This window comes from Schistocerca serialis, chromosome 9, assembly GCF_023864345.2.
Source record: "Schistocerca serialis cubense isolate TAMUIC-IGC-003099 chromosome 9, iqSchSeri2.2, whole genome shotgun sequence".
Taxonomy (NCBI): Eukaryota; Metazoa; Arthropoda; class Insecta; order Orthoptera; family Acrididae; genus Schistocerca; species Schistocerca serialis.
Genome location: NC_064646.1, coordinates 34,806,944 through 34,822,994, shown reverse-complemented (window position 1 = coordinate 34,822,994; position 16,051 = coordinate 34,806,944). Strand labels below are relative to the sequence as shown.

Below are 16,051 nucleotides of genomic sequence, written 5' to 3'. Positions count from 1 at the left end.
TTCCATGTAGCTTCCAGGTAGCTTTTGGTATACAAAAGTAGCAGAAGGAAAGATAAGTGGCAGTGAAAATTTGGAAACATAAGTCCCAATGAAAATCTAATGGCATGTGCATGTGCTGTTGTGTCTCTATCATAATCTTCATAGTATCAAGTAACCCAGTAGGCCACATTCAAAAATACTTTACTGTCTCCTTCAACAGTCTTCCATTTAGCCAAATCATCCCCAGCCCAATTCCTCCACATTTAACCCACCATATTTAGGTTAGGTTAGGTTAGGTTAGGTTAGGATACAAAGGTATCAGAAACAGAAGATTTATGTTAAAGCATTTGACAGTATTGCAATAAGGAGAAGGAGAGTAAAAATGAACATGAGCTTTTGTATCTGTGGGCAGAATGATTCAGTAAAAGAGCTTCTACGGAAGAAAATCAAATTGTAGAAAATAATAGGCAGTATAAAAAATGTAGGACATTTGTTGACTGAATTATTGCATATTAATTATCTATCTTCAGTTTGTGGGTATTTATTGTGTTAGTGATTCTGTGTTTTATCCCCATGCTCCACAGGCTGATTCAGATGCTGCTGCCATTCCTGCACCAGCTGGCACTCCTTGCAGAACTTACTGTATTTCAACAAATTCAGGCATTTCATGTATCATGCCAGTTACTCAATAAACTGTTGCCTTTGTTCCAGCATCTTGCACAAAAGGTAATTTTATTTCTCTCTCTTGCATCAGTGTAATAGTTGCATAATCATATATGAAGCTTTTATGCTGTAACCAGTACACTAAATTAATTATTTAACATAAGAAGTGGTAATTCACAGTATGTATGATAGAAATACTTAAAAAAGAACACATTACAAAAACAGGAATTCCAGGATATAAAAAGGCAAGGAAAGGAAATCACTCATTTGTTGTGGATTGCTGTGTAATGCATTCAATCAGCTATTGATGAAAGGTTGCCTTTCTTCGTTTTAATTTAAAATAGAACACCGTACTGCTAACGTTTGGAACAACTGGTTCCTTTTTCAGAGAGAAAAAAAGGGATTGAGTGGAGAGCTTGGAAAAGGAAAGGGGGTAGGAAAATGAAGGAATCCCTCTCTGTTTCTTACTCAGTCCTTCCCATTATCTCTGGAAAGAAGGTGGTGCATTGCTTACTAATCTACTGTCTGTGATGTTCTGGGCTGTCTGACACCTCAGATAGTAAGCCGTCACGCAGAATTGGATTGAACGATCACATGTGCAGAACAAAAGTTTTGCCTTCAACATACATTGCCTCGCAGGTTGTAGGACTTCAGTGTGACATAACATTTGCCCCTAAGCAGTCGGAAGATCTTTTGTGTCTACTACAGACAGATTGCATTAAAATATACTGTGGATTTTGTGCACATTTTGTTAATACTATCTGTGACAGCACTTGGGCATGATATAGAGAAGTTGGCGATGTATGTCCTTGTCGATTTGGAGGTAACGAGTGGGTTGGATAGTATGGATCAGCCAGTGAGTGGCTTTGTGTAGATGGCCCTTCCTTTACAGTCTGATTTTGCCACACAGTGATATTTCTAATAGTGATAGAAGCATTACACTTTTGCATTTTATTGTTAAAATGTTGAAATAGTTATTAATGAATTCCTCCCAAATACGGAATCTTGGTTCTGATGATAGACAGTTTGATGTCTGAGGTATTGCTTGTCAGATTGTTAAGCCAGCAAAATCAAATTGTGATTTTTTTTTTTTTTTTTTGGTGTGTGTGTGTGTGTGTGTGTGTGTGTGTGTGTGTGTGTGTGTGTGTGTGTGTCTGTCTAGTCACAGTTGTGGTTTCAGAGTGGTCTTTATATCATTGTCTATAAAAATGAGCTACTCCTCTATCTTAACTTCCCGTCATTGCTCACAACTGGTGTTACCTACACACAGTTCGAGGCAAGAGTGCGGATGGCCCCTCATAAATCTTTTTCACTCAGATGTCAGTATTTTCTTTGCTATGGGAAAATATGTGATGGCCACTGTTCTTTTATTTATTTTTTTAAGGTTTATTTGAATCGTACAGTTTAACCCATTGAGTGAAAAGTCAGGTTAACAGCAGCAAAGGTAGTAGAATGACACTCGTGAAGGAGGATGATGGCATCTTATATAGTAACATTATTATTCAAATGATGAAAAAGAAACTATGTAGGGAAAATCCACCAGAACTTCTCCCCCTCTCTCCCTCCCCTCCAAAAGCATTTTAAATATTAATTGCACAAAAAAATCATTGTCCACATTTTAGATACTAGTTTTATAGTTCCACATTCTGACAACCTTATTTTATATAAAGACTTGGAAAATAGAAGAAATGTCTTAGAATGTTGTGTATAACTGTTGTCTACAGATTAACACTGCTCAAAATACACTCAGTGGTTTGATGACAGAGTAATCCCAAACAATTAAACTAATCTTATCTTTGTATCATAAATACATTGTCTTACAGTCACAGAAATTGGCCGTATGATATCACACTTCTTCCAGTACAACTTATCGCATGACTAATGGAAATAAGAAGTGGCAACATATGTATTCATATTTTGTATTGACTGGAATGGTGCCATGAAAGCTGGTTTGACCACCACCAAATACAAATCAAACTAAATCCCTATCCAATAAAAAATGATTTAAATTTCTTTGGATTATACCCTGATGTGCCAATACATTATGACCACCTGCTTAATAGTTTGTTTGTCCATCTTTGAAATGAAATACATGACTTACTCTGCATATCACGGATCACCGACAGTTTGTCTGTAGGTCTGTGGAGGTATGTGGCGTTAGATGTGTATGCGTAGGTCATGTAATTTGCATAAATAATGGGCCACTGATATGCATATGTGGTGCTTGTACCTGATAGCGACCTGGACGTGCTCCATAGGATTTACATCAGACGAATTTGGTTGCCCTGATGACGTGAGTTCACTATAATGCTCCTCAAACCACTGTAGCATGGTTTTGGCTTGCAGGTGGTATGCAGCTGTCAGCATCAAATCTTTGATTATTACCACAGGTCTGATGCAAGTACAGGAAAATGTCTCCCATAGCATAATACTGCTCCCACCAGCCTGCACCGTGTGCTGCACGTTTCGAGCTGCCGATGACGGCGTTTGCGGAGACGACCACCAACCTAGTATAACAAAAATGTGATTCACCCAAAGAGTTGACATGTTTCTATTGATCGACAGTCAAATGCTGATAGTCCTGTGCCTACTGAAATCTTAGTTGTTGATGTCTTTGGGTCAACATGTGAACACTGAGTACTAGGCTGCTGCGAAGCTCTATGTTCAACGATGTACGATGAATGATGTGCTCTGAAAGACTTGTGCATGCACCAGCATTGTGTTCTCTTGTCAGGGATGCCACAGATCAGCATATGCCCTACTTTACAAAGCAGACAAGCCTCTGAACCCCACATTCTGTGGAGTGTTGGAGACCCAACCATTTAGTGCCTAGTGGTAGTTTCACGGCCTCTCCACCTCTTTCTGTAGATGCTCACAACAGAAGCATGTGAACATTTGACCAACTTCGCCATTTTCGAGACACTCATTCACAGGCATTACGTAATAATAACATGTCCTGTGACAGAGTCGCTTATCTCAGTGGGTTTCCCCATTTGCAGCACATATCATTGCTAGGGTAATCCCTGTTCGCCTCTGCTGCACTTACATACTTTTGTTACTGCATCGTGTGCCTACAACGTCACCATGCGGCATGCCACCTTGGGGTGGTTTGAACATGGTGGCTGTAATTTTCAAACTACATTTAACTATGTGTAATTAAACTGATCAAATTATTATTTTATTTCTTTTTTTCTGCAGGGCTTTGGCATACCTCCTGATCTAATGCCAGATGATGAAGGTGAGGATTCGGGACCTGCTAAAGGAGGTATGGGGCTAGGTGATGGCGAAGGTGAGACAGATGTTTCGGAGCGAATTGAGAGTGAAGATCAGTTGGAAGATGCTCGCCCTAAGGGGCAGGAGCCAGAAACAGATGATGAAAAGGAGTGCAAGGTGCGTTGTGTATATCATATCCTATTGATTAAATCTGCTTAAAGGAAGTGTAAGTAGTTCATTTGTTGCCTGTTCTTGGGACCATAAGAGCTCACCAGATAAAAAATTGGTCGCTCCTGGAGAAATTATGGCAAGCATCATTTAACACTGTGTAATTTTACCCCTGAACTCTATAACTGCCTGGATTCAGTTAGGAAGTGAGTCCACATCGCGGGGATGCTGATGTCAGCATTTTCCCAACTGTTCCAGTATGTCCCACAGATTTTGTATGGGGTCCAAGTCAGGTGATTTTGCCGGACAATCAAGATGTAATTGGATGGGGGACTGTTCAGAAAACCATTCACATATTCTTCCGGCAAGATGAACTTCATTGTTGTTGTCTTTATGTGTCTGTGTGCGCAATGGCCTCATTTAAGATGACTGACTCCAAATGTTTGTCACATGCAGTTCCCGTCACAATGTTTTCTCACTAACAGGTGTGGATGGACCTTCATTCACTGCCTGCAGAAACTGCTGTCGGGTTTGGAAACAATTCTGATTCTGAAACACATATCCGGTCCCTCTCAGTCAGGATTTTTTTCTGAACACATTTTTGATGACATGTTTCATGGCCATGTGCGATACACCATTGCTTGTAGACAGGTTGAACAGTCTGCTGCAAAGCACCAATGCAGCAACTTCACACACCATATGGCCAAGGGCATGACCAAACACAATTCCCCTTTGTGCCACTCTGTCAAGTCCTTACATTTACCTACAGTAACGCACAATACCTGCTTGAAACATAAATGTTTCACTGATCATACCACCACATGCTCACATAGAGACTGTGTGTGCACAGCTGAGCACGTGACTCGATTGCTGTGCTCCTGTAAAAGCTGAGATATTTGTCTGTGGGTGTGCACTGGGCTGACTAGTTTTTTTTTGTTCAGTGAGCTTATGATGATGAGCTGAACATAAATGTTGTGCTTCTGACATACAGGTGAAAGTAGCTGATATGAACTGCAAAATATTTGAAGAAATTGTCATTATTTTTATGTTTTTACAATTATTTAGAGACTTGTCTAGAATATAGTATAGTCCCGATCGTTCTTGCAACAGAGTGGGACATTGTCAGTTATCTACATTTCTTAATACAAAGATGCCAATCATTTCTATTGTTCTATTTTGTTCCTATTGCCTACTCTATTCCCATTTAAATTTCATCCGTCAATCAACCTCTTAAAGTCAAATGCTGAGGGGGTTTCTGGGGAACAAGCAGCTGATTTCCTTCCCCAGCCTCTTTCAGATACGAGCTTCTGCTCCATCTCTAATGGCCTCCCTGCCAATGAGGTTATAAATCCTAATCTTCCTTCCTTCAATACAATGTTCTCTAATATTTCATCATCACTTTTAGAAAATGTCAGTAGTACTTGGGCTTTGAACCAGATCTCTGTTTATGCTGGGGATCATCATTATTCAGTACTGAATTTTTCTTTAATGAGGGCCAACCTGCTACAGAATTATTAATTGTTGCGAGCTATAATAAAAAGGGCAAGATCATGAATGCTATATTTTCAAGTAGAGTTAAGTATCATGCTACAAAGTACTATTAGCTGCAACCTCCAGTTACACCTTATACATGTTCAGAGTGTAAAGATGCCACAGTAGTATACACTTCCATATGGCAAGACACTTTATTTTATGTCGGATACATTTGTTCAGGAACTTTGGTCTGTATGGCTGTAAATGGGGGGGGGGGGGGTGTTACCATGCTTACTCCTTATTTTGGACATTTGGGTTTATGATAGGATGGCACATGGCATACCTTTCATATAAAAAATGTTGTGCACGTTCAGGAAGAGTGGTAGAAATTTTCTTGAGTCATTGTTCAGAATTTATATGATAATTTCTGCCATAAGATTATATACCATCCAACCATAGAGTGGCCTTAAAATCCTCAGTTTTTTTAATAGTCGGTGAAGTTACTCCATGTTTTGCCCATTTGCAGATGATGTATCTGTCACTGTGACCAAAAGTAAGTATTCTTGGTATTAGTTTTTAATTATTCTGATAACCCCCGCCTCCCTTCCTCCCCCCCCCCCCCTCTCCCCCCCCCCCCCCCCTCTCATGTCCTTTCTGTTTTGTGTAGAATTTAAAGTCTAATAATGTTTCATAACTAAATTATTTTATACAGGAGGAATCGAAAGGAATAGAAACATCAGAGGATTTTGGTGGTAAAGCGCAAGATATTGATAAAAGTGGAGATGATGAGAATGAATCAGAAGGTAATAGTGAAGAAGATTTGGATGCTGAAATGGATGACACTACAGGTGCAGAAGAAAAACTTGATAAACAGGTATAATATTCTAGTTTTAACTATCATTTCGTCGAACGTTGGAATTACGATTTTATTATATCTTTTAGATTACTGCTTCTCTTCACGTAAAAAATTGAAAACAGTTGCTTGGCACATTGTTTTGATGCTGGTATTAAGAAGCTTCTTCCAAAATTCAATAGCAGAACTACCACTACATTTTAGTCCTATTAATCTCCATCTTTTTTTTTTAATTCCAGTAGCTCCAACTGTTAAATACTTTATAATAGCCAGTAAGACTGGAGAGCCATTTGCCACAAAGTCAGTGGCAAAAGATTTTCTAGGAATTAAAATTAATAAAGTGCATTCAGATAATAGATTGGAATATCAGCAATGTAGGAAAAGATAGATTGCTACTTACCATAAAGATCACACATTAAGTTGCAGATAGGCACAATTAAAAGACACTTACACAAAGCTTTCAGCCACAGACTTCATGAGAAAAGGAAAGAGAAACACTCACCATTCATTTACACAAGTGAGCACACCTCATGCGCACATCACAGCCAATTATGGCACCCTGGACCAGAATGCAGCTGTCACGTGGAATGGAAGCAGCAATCTGGAGGGGGGCAGGGAAGGAGAAGGGACAGCATGGTATGGCGTGGTGGTGGTGGTGGTGGGGGGGGGGGGAGGAGGAGGAGGAGGAGGAGGAGGAGGAGGAGGAGGAGGAGGAGGACTGTCTGATGGGACTAGTCTGCTAAAAGATGCAGTGTCTGGCCGAAAACTTTTTGTAAGTGTCTATTAATTGTACCTGTTTGCTACTATGAAATTTCCTGCCAACTTTACCTTCTTAAAATTTTTCATTTTCAAAGTTTGGTTTATTTGCAAATCAGCATCTTTATTGATATTAGTAAACTGTTACCTAATATTGGTCTAATAATCCAGAATTGTTTCGTAATAAATAAATAATAATAAAACTGACAAAAATTTTTGTGGTTTTCACATCATAAATTAAACATTTATAAAGAAATCATATCGGTGATTTTCCTTCTCATTTGTATCCACAACAAAGTTGCAGATAAAATTTCTGAGATGCCATTGCCATGACCTCCATGCAATGTTTAGGGCACTATATTTTATTACACGACATAACTGTGCCACAGTCAGTAATGGAAACATTTCATCGATGAACCGACAAGTTGAGGGTATTTGGTCACAACTCCTGTACCACTGATTTTAACACTGTGACTATCTTACTGCCATTCAGATAAGACTCTGACATTGACAAAGGTATCAGTAAATGTATGTTTCTTAACTGCCTCCAGTGAATTTCCGATTGGTTCTTTGTACCAAACATAGATAAAAGGGAGATCATGTGGTGATAATTCAGAAGTAGAAGAGCCAGTCACACTGAATCACTCACTCTAGTTTCCATGCAAACAATATTTTTTATTTATACATTGACATGTCCATTTTTTTTTTTTTTTTTTCAACAAAGATCTCTTTCTGCTTGTTATCAGCTCTCTAACAGTGCAAGATTGATACTAAAAGGCCACTCATTCCTAAGCTGAAATTACAAGATTAACGTTTGAAAATCGGAATATCAGAAAAATCAAAATAAAACTTTAATTGTAACTGTGATTTAATGCTAACTCTCCACAATTGAAGCATATTTCTGCTGCCAAATTTTTTTGTCATTGGGAATGGAAAACTACTGTTACTGATTGCTTCCACACTTTGTTCTACAGGATGTTAATGCTCGTCTTCCAACATCCGCAGTGGACCACAAAGCACACCCAGATTCCACAGGTTCAAAGTAGTTGCGAAAATTACAAGGGAAATGTCATAAGTAATGCTCCTTTTTTTTTTTAACGTACATTTTTATTTTTTTTTCTCTTCAATATCTGTTAACACTCCTCTCAACCTCCCTGCTTCTCTGTGACTGAATCCCAATGTGTCAGAAGCTCTATTATTCCATCCAGGATTCATATCCGAGCTGTAGGGAGGATGTGGCAACAATTCCAATCTGTATTCACAAAGATTTTGAGCTACAACATTGCCAGTATGAAGTCAAGAATTGCTGTGGAGACGAGTGGCCCAGTCTCAAGCAACTGAGGTCAGGTTTTGTGCTCTTCTCTGCACAGATTTTGCGTGAAGTTATGGTAGTAATACACTGGTGTGAAAACGTGTTCCACACGGGACTCGATCTGTCTTGATGTTTTGGCCATTAGCAAAAATCTTCATTTGATTGACAGCATTGAAATGCAATGGGGAGTTCCCTTGTTAAACAGGAGATTACTTACTCTATGGCTCTGTGGAACACAATATAGAATCCACATTTAAAAAAATAGATGACCAAAGAAAATGTTTTCTTCAAGAGTCCACTCTAATGAATTATGTTTATTTTAGGTACTTGTAGAATTTTTCCCTCCTCGCAACTCAAAATCTTCACAGCAGCATCACACTGAATCTTTTCCTTGCATGGTTCACTGCTAAGACCTCATTCTTAAACGAGTAAAATAGCACCAAATGGGAGCACAAGACAAAGTCCAAATATTATTTGCATAGTGAGACCATAAATCACAGACAGAAGCCTCTAGCGTTAAGCTATCAGAGTTCCTCTTCAGATATCAGATGTGTCTTCAGCTGCTTCTTCCTCCTTCTTTTTCTTCACTTCATGGATTATTCTGTAGGTTTATTCTGTTAGGATTTTCAAAACATGCAACATATTCAGTTCCGCACATCTAGGGGTACTATGTCAGTGATAAGTGTAACATGTGGCCACGAAATAATAAATAGGGTGGAAACTTCAGAATTCTTAGGTGCCCATATTGATGAGAATTTAAACCATAAAAAACCCATTTTGAAACTCCTAAAATAATTTAGTTCAGCCAGATTTCCTCTTAGAATCATTGCAAATCTTGAGGAGAGACAAAACAATAAGTGGACATATTTTGCATACTTTCAAGCAATGGCATCATATGGAATATTGTAACTTATTTTTAAGAAAGGAATTTTTCATTGTATATAAAAATGCTGTAAGAATAATACCGTGGAATCCATATTATACATTTTCATGTGGTCCAGACTTAAAAGCAAAATTGAGGAAAATGTTAAAAAAAAACCGTAAATATGAGCAAAAACACATTTAATTTACATACAGGATTAGAAATCATAATCCTCTCCGATACTTTGTATAAAATCTAAGTGAGGGAAATGAAATGTGCAATACAGTGTTTATGCAATAACTTGTGGTAATGAATTGCATCAGCTCTTAAAAACTCACAGATTAAAAAATTAGAATTGGTATTTGGGTACAAGATAATGAGCTGTTTCGTGACATGCTATGATAATCAAGCTATTTTCTGACATGCCATGACTACAAATTATATGTTCGAAACACATGTTTTTGAGAGATCATTCTTTGTGGTCACCCGGAAAAAAACAAAACTTGATGAACAAGTTGAATTAAACCAATAACATCACAACAGCTAAGCGGTTAAACCATAAGCATAAATGCGGACATCTGCTTCATGACATACTTTGTCACCATCGCTGTTATTGTTTAATGCTTTTCTTATGAGCTGAAATTCATATTCCCACCGCTGTTAAAGTGTTATTTTAGGCTTGATGAGAGAAACAGAGACATGAAGAAATGAATTTACTTCCCCAACTGACGTTACAAGCTTATTAGAAGGCAGCTTAGTGAATTTCTGTACGCTGTAAAATGTATATTTGAAAGTAAGCTGAGGCGCTATAGTTTCACTTCATACCCTGTATCACTGCTGCCAGTCTTTACGATCTACAGCGTGTGTGGCGTAAAGTATTTATACGATTAGTGTATGTAGTTGTTGCAAGTCTATCATGTCAGATTTGAACATGAAAGTCTTGAAAATGTTTTATCGCAAAATCCTTGATCTATTTCCGTGTGACATCTCTGTCATAGCACTTCATCTGCATGAAAAGTATAGTTTTAGCACTTCACAAAATGCTTTCACGTCTACCTGCACTCCCATCACTGAAGGGCCATTACCCCTCTCCACACATCTAATAGGTGAGCTCATTTGACATGTTTTAGTATGGTGTGGTGGCTGTGCTGGCTGATGGATGACTTAACAAGTCACCAGCCAATAAGAGTTCAGTAGCAGGAAATGGGTGATGTTTTCTCGATTATGACCGATCAGATTCTTTGAGACTCGGTGTTTGAATTTGAAAGGTTGACGATTGATATTGTTGCTGAATACAATACTTCAGAAATACATGCAAAAAGATGAGACTGAATTATAAGTGGCACAAGAAAAGATGGTGGCTGGGCCCTTTCATCATGTATTAGCTCAGTTCAGAACACTTTGCCTCAACTGTCTTGTTTTTCCATTACCGCTGCAACGTAGCAGTAGTTGTATCGTAATTGCGTGGTGAAGCTAAATGTTGAAAGTTGTGTTGGCAACACCGACCGTGGATTACATCAGTTCCTTTCTCACACCTCCTCTCCCCACAGTGGCCTAAAATATCCTCTTAATGTTGCCACCACCAGTGGAGCGAACCATCTGTTATATGAGCCACTTTTAACTTGTTCGTCAGCCATAGTGGCCGACCGGTTCTAGGTGCTTCAGTCCGGCACCGCGCGACTGCTACGGTCACAGGTTCGAATCATCCTCGGGCGTGGTTGCATGTGATGTCCTGAGGTTGGTTAAGTTTAAGTATTTCTAAGTTCTAGGGGACTTACGACCTCAGATCTTAAGTCCCATAGTGCTCAGAGCCATTTGAACCATAACTTGTTCAGTCACATCAAATGTCAATAGGAAGAAAATGGGATGAAGTCAGGCAGGACGTTGAGCAAGAACTTAGAATCGAGGTAAACCTTATTAGGAAGAAATGCAATATCAGGGAATTTTTAGCATTGATCTTGCAGGTTTTTCACAGGAGCTACGAATTTATGATGTAGAATTGCAGAAAACGTAAAATTGGGGAACGTACAATCGAGGTTCCACAGTATGTGGTGCTCACACAAGATCAAATTGTAGACTTCTCTTAAAGGAGTTGGGCATGCTGACAACTGCTTCACGTATATTTATTCCCTCATGAAGTGTGTTGTAAGTAATCCACTACAGTTCAAAAGGAACAGTGATCTATGTAATTACAATACCAGAAGGAAAAGTGACATTCATTATTCCATGTTAAGGTTGTCTGTTGGAAGGAGTGCACAATACTGCAACAAAAATTTTTCATCACTTACCCAGTGATGTAAAATGTCTGACAGACAGCAAAGTAAAGTCTGAAAACAAACTGAAAAAGTTTCTCCTTGATAACTCCTTCTAGAAGAATTTTTATTACTGTAATTTGTAAAAGGTGATGGCTAACACACATAATCTGTATATTTTTTTTCTTTTTGGCAGGGAGGGGAGACCACTACAACAACAACTTTAAAATATTTTGAATCTAACCATACCTACAAATCAATTTGCGATGTGAACATAAAATAATTTGTTCCACATCATTACGATCTGTCATGCAAAATGATGTGTGGAATTTGGAACTATCTAATTATATTGTCTGAGACCACTGTCTCTCTACTGGTCATCCTGTCGTGGTTGATTACAGTCATATCACAGAAAAATGCTGAGTCTTGGTTAACCAGCATCTACAACCAGTTGTCTGTAGTCTCCTTATAAGAATCCAACAACTATTTACTTTTTTTGCCACCTTTCCCCATCCTGTTACAATGAGACTCCCCACTTGGTCACTGCGGATGCTACACTATGTAATCAAAAGTATCCGGATACCTGGCTGAAAAGGACTTAAAAGTTCGTGGCACCCTCCATTGATAATGCTGGAATTCAATATGGTGTTGGCCCACCCTTAGCCTTGCTGACAGCTTCCACTCTTGCAGGCATACATTCAATCAGGTGCTGCAAGATTTCTTGGAGAATGGCAACCCATTCGTCATGGAGTGCTGCACTGAGGAGAGGTATTGATGTCGGTCGGTGAGGCCTAGCATGAAGTCGGCATTCCAAAACATCCCAAAGGTGTTAGTAGGATTCAGCTCAGGATTCCGTGCAGGCCAGTCCATTACAGGGATGTTATTGTCTTGTAACCACTCCGCCACAGGCTGTGCATTATGAACAGATACTTGATCGTGTTGAAAGATGCAATCACCATCCCCGAAGTGCTCTTCAACAGTGAGAAGTAAGAAGGTGCTTTAAACATCAATGTAGGCCTGTGCTGTGATAGTGCAGTGCTAAACAACAAGGGGTGCAAGCCCCCTCCACGAAAAACACAACCACACCATAACACCACCTCCTCCGAATTTTACTGTTGGCACTAAACACATTGGCAGATGACGTTCACCGGGCATTCGCCATACCTACACCCTGCCATTGGATCGCCACATTGTGTACCATGATTTGTCACTCCACATAACGTTTTTCCACTGTTCAATCGTCCAAAGTTCATGCTCCTTAGACCAAGTGAGGCGTCATTTGGCATTTACTGGTATGATGTGTAGCTTATGAGCAGCCGCTCGACCATGAACTCCATGTTTTCTCACCTCCAGTCTGTCGTAGTACTTGCAGTGGATCCTGATGCAGTTTGGAATTCCTGTGTGATGATCTGGAGAGATGTCTGCCTATTACACATTACAACCCTCTTCAACTGTTGACAGCCTCTGTCAGTCAACAGACAAGGTCAGCCTGTATGCTTTTGTGCTGTATATGTCCCTTCATGTTTCCACTTCACTACCACATCAGAAACAGTGTACCTGGGGATGTTTAGGAGTGTGGAAATCTCATGTACAGACGTATGACACAAGTGACACCCAATCACCTGACTCTGTTCGAAGTCCATGAGTTCGGCAGAGAACCCCATTCTGCTCTCTCACGATGTCTAATCACTACTGAGGTCACTGAATGGGGTACCTGGCCGTACAATGTATCTAATATGAAAAATGTATGTTTTTTGGGTGTGTCTGGATACTTTTGATCACATAGTGTACTTCCCTATACACTAAAAACCTATTACCACGGCTCCAGGTACCCGCAGGTATATTCATGGATATCTGGAATAATAATTATTTTTTGGGTCAAAGCAAGAATGAATGCATTTATTCGTAGCATGTATCTGTGGACAGTGTCAGTGTTAAGTTGCAATTTTCACTTACATGCAGTATGTGTAGACGATATACAAAATAGTGTGAAGCAGTGCTACACATTGTTTTGGAAGGGTAGTTGAAAACCTTCAGATATTCTTGGATGTCTGCAGCACCCATTTTCAGTAGAAATTTGCTTTCTTTCTTTATCTTCGACCTACAGTCACTTTACACATGTCTGTTCACTTTACATTATTGAGCCCTTATGTTTCATGCAATCTGAGAAACATGTTCCCCAAGACAACCCTGACCATAGAAATAGATACCTGAAATGTACAAGGTGTGATTTTTATGATATCCTTAACTATTGCCTTTTGCAGTGAACCTCTCTAGCAATGAAAGAAATGGCATGGACTGAATTTTGTGCAAAATGAAACAAAATGACTGTACTATACTGAGAGAAACCAAACTGAAATTAATTATTTTGCACAAAAAAATTTGTTATTTTTGATGAAAAAGAGAGAACTCAAAAGACATAGCCACTTCACGTGGAAAAGGTGTACACTCATAAAAGACACAAATGTGGGACTTTATGTTTGGTGAAGCATAAGTGTGATGCTGTGGCATTGTGCTCAGGGTTTTTGTTGTGAACCAGAACGGCTCTCTCGGATATTTGCGAATCACACAGGTGCGACTCATCACCTCAGACAACTGCCTCATCTTGCACCCAACATTCAGATAGTATTATTTTTTCCCTGAACAATATGTTAAGCACTAACATTGCCATTTTATTGTAAGTGCATTTATACATGGAATATTTCAATATAATAACAGGACATTATTGTATTTGAGATGGAAGAATTGCATAGTATCAATTTGAAACAATGGTAAATCTGCAATGGGATAACAATATGAAAGGAATAGAGTGCTGCTCACCACTTAGAGGAGGCATTGAGCAGCAGACTGGCACATTTAAAATAGTTTCAGCCCAGCAGTCTACGTAAAGTAGCACTCAAAAGTATTTTGACAACATAAAATTCGTTATTATTTCTTTTAAAATAAGATGCTACCAGACAGTATCTTGAGTATAGTGGAGAACAGTATAACTGTGACTATTCGAAGGTGTCAGATTGTGACTTGTTTGTTTACATTCTGTGCTGCTGGTTGAATGCAACTTTCAGTGAGCTCAAAAGTATATTGACACACAGTTTTCTCCATGAATTCGTGGATGTTACTTGCTTCTTAGTTCTGATTGCTAGTGATATTTACTTATAGTGGTTGTTTAAATATACCGAAATGTAAGGAATATTCCAGTGACACTTTTGGAAGGTTGCTGTCAACAGCTGTTACCTAAAGTATAAAATGCATATTTGAACCATCAGCTGTTTTTCCTTTAAACACAGACATCTACCGGTTTTGGTCTTGGATCATCATCACTTAAAATAAAAACAGCTGATGGTTCAAATATGCATTTTATACATATTCTAGTGACTTTAGAAACATCTTGATAAATGCACTGAAGCAAGGACTGAAACAAACCGAAGTTGTTCGTATTTTTAAAGTGTGTTGTCAGCTTGTTAGTACATAGAACAAATTATATAATAAACGGAAGACTGTCAAAAATAAGCCTCACAGTGGATGTCCAAAAAATATCTCCTAAAACAGATCATATCATAAAAAAGTTATCAACAAGCGATGTTTGCAAGTCAGCTGTAATGATACAAAGAGAATTAAAAGAAAAATATAACATCGACACTCACATTCTCACTGTCAGATGACACTTGAAACTCATTGGAGTACATGGATGAAGACCGACGAAAAAGCCTTTAATGTCTATGAAAAGCAGGAAGTGCTGACTTGCAAATGGGCCCAGATCATGGTCAAGTTCAGACTGGAGAGTGACAAGAGCAAATTTAATTTAATGTCATCTGATGGTACCAAGTATATTCGACATCCTGTAAATAAAAGCTATGACTTTCGGTACCTAATTCCCATGGTCAAATATGGAGGTGTGATGATTTGGGGATGTTTTTCACACTCTGAAGTTGGACCAATAGTTCGAATTCAAGGTAATATGGATGGGTTCATTTACGAAAAACTATGGAAGACTCAAATGCTACCATACGCTAAACACCACATGACAGCTGGATGCTATTTTCAACAAATAACGATCCCAAGCACAACTCCAAGTGCATTAGTGATTTATTTTTAAGCGCAAAAAAAATCAGGGTTTTGGAGTGGCCAAGTCAAAGTCCAGATTTGAATCCTATAGAACATATGGGGGAGGAGTTGGATCACAGAATAAGAAAAAAAATTATTCAAGAAGCTCTCAAAAATGAGTGGGATAAAACTCCGATGGATCGATTCCAAAAGTTGGTAGACTCAGTACCGGCATGCTGTGAGGCTGTCATAAAAGCCAAGGGATATTCCACTAAATATTTATTTGCTTATTATGGTAGATGATAATTATGTGTTAAAAATATTTTTCAACAATGTCAAAATACTTTTGCTCCACCATTGTCCACGTTAAAAAAATTGCACTCTATTATGTTGCGAACAAGGGATACTTGGTCACTGCTCTATAGAACATTGAATATCCATCAATGAAATAAATTACTGATTTAAATGTGTAATAT

General features: G+C 38.7%; 1 protein-coding gene across 1 annotated transcript in view; it reads left to right on the top strand.

Moving 5' to 3' along the window:
* Window positions 1-16,051, top strand: part of LOC126418787 (midasin-like) — a 192,985-nt gene that overhangs the window by 102,962 nt on the left and 73,972 nt on the right. Inside the window, exons 18-20 of the mRNA XM_050085718.1 lie at window positions 564-705; window positions 3,841-4,032; window positions 6,209-6,370. Of these exons, the coding sequence (XP_049941675.1) occupies window positions 564-705; window positions 3,841-4,032; window positions 6,209-6,370 (496 nt within the window). The remainder of the gene's footprint in view (window positions 1-563; window positions 706-3,840; window positions 4,033-6,208; window positions 6,371-16,051) is intronic.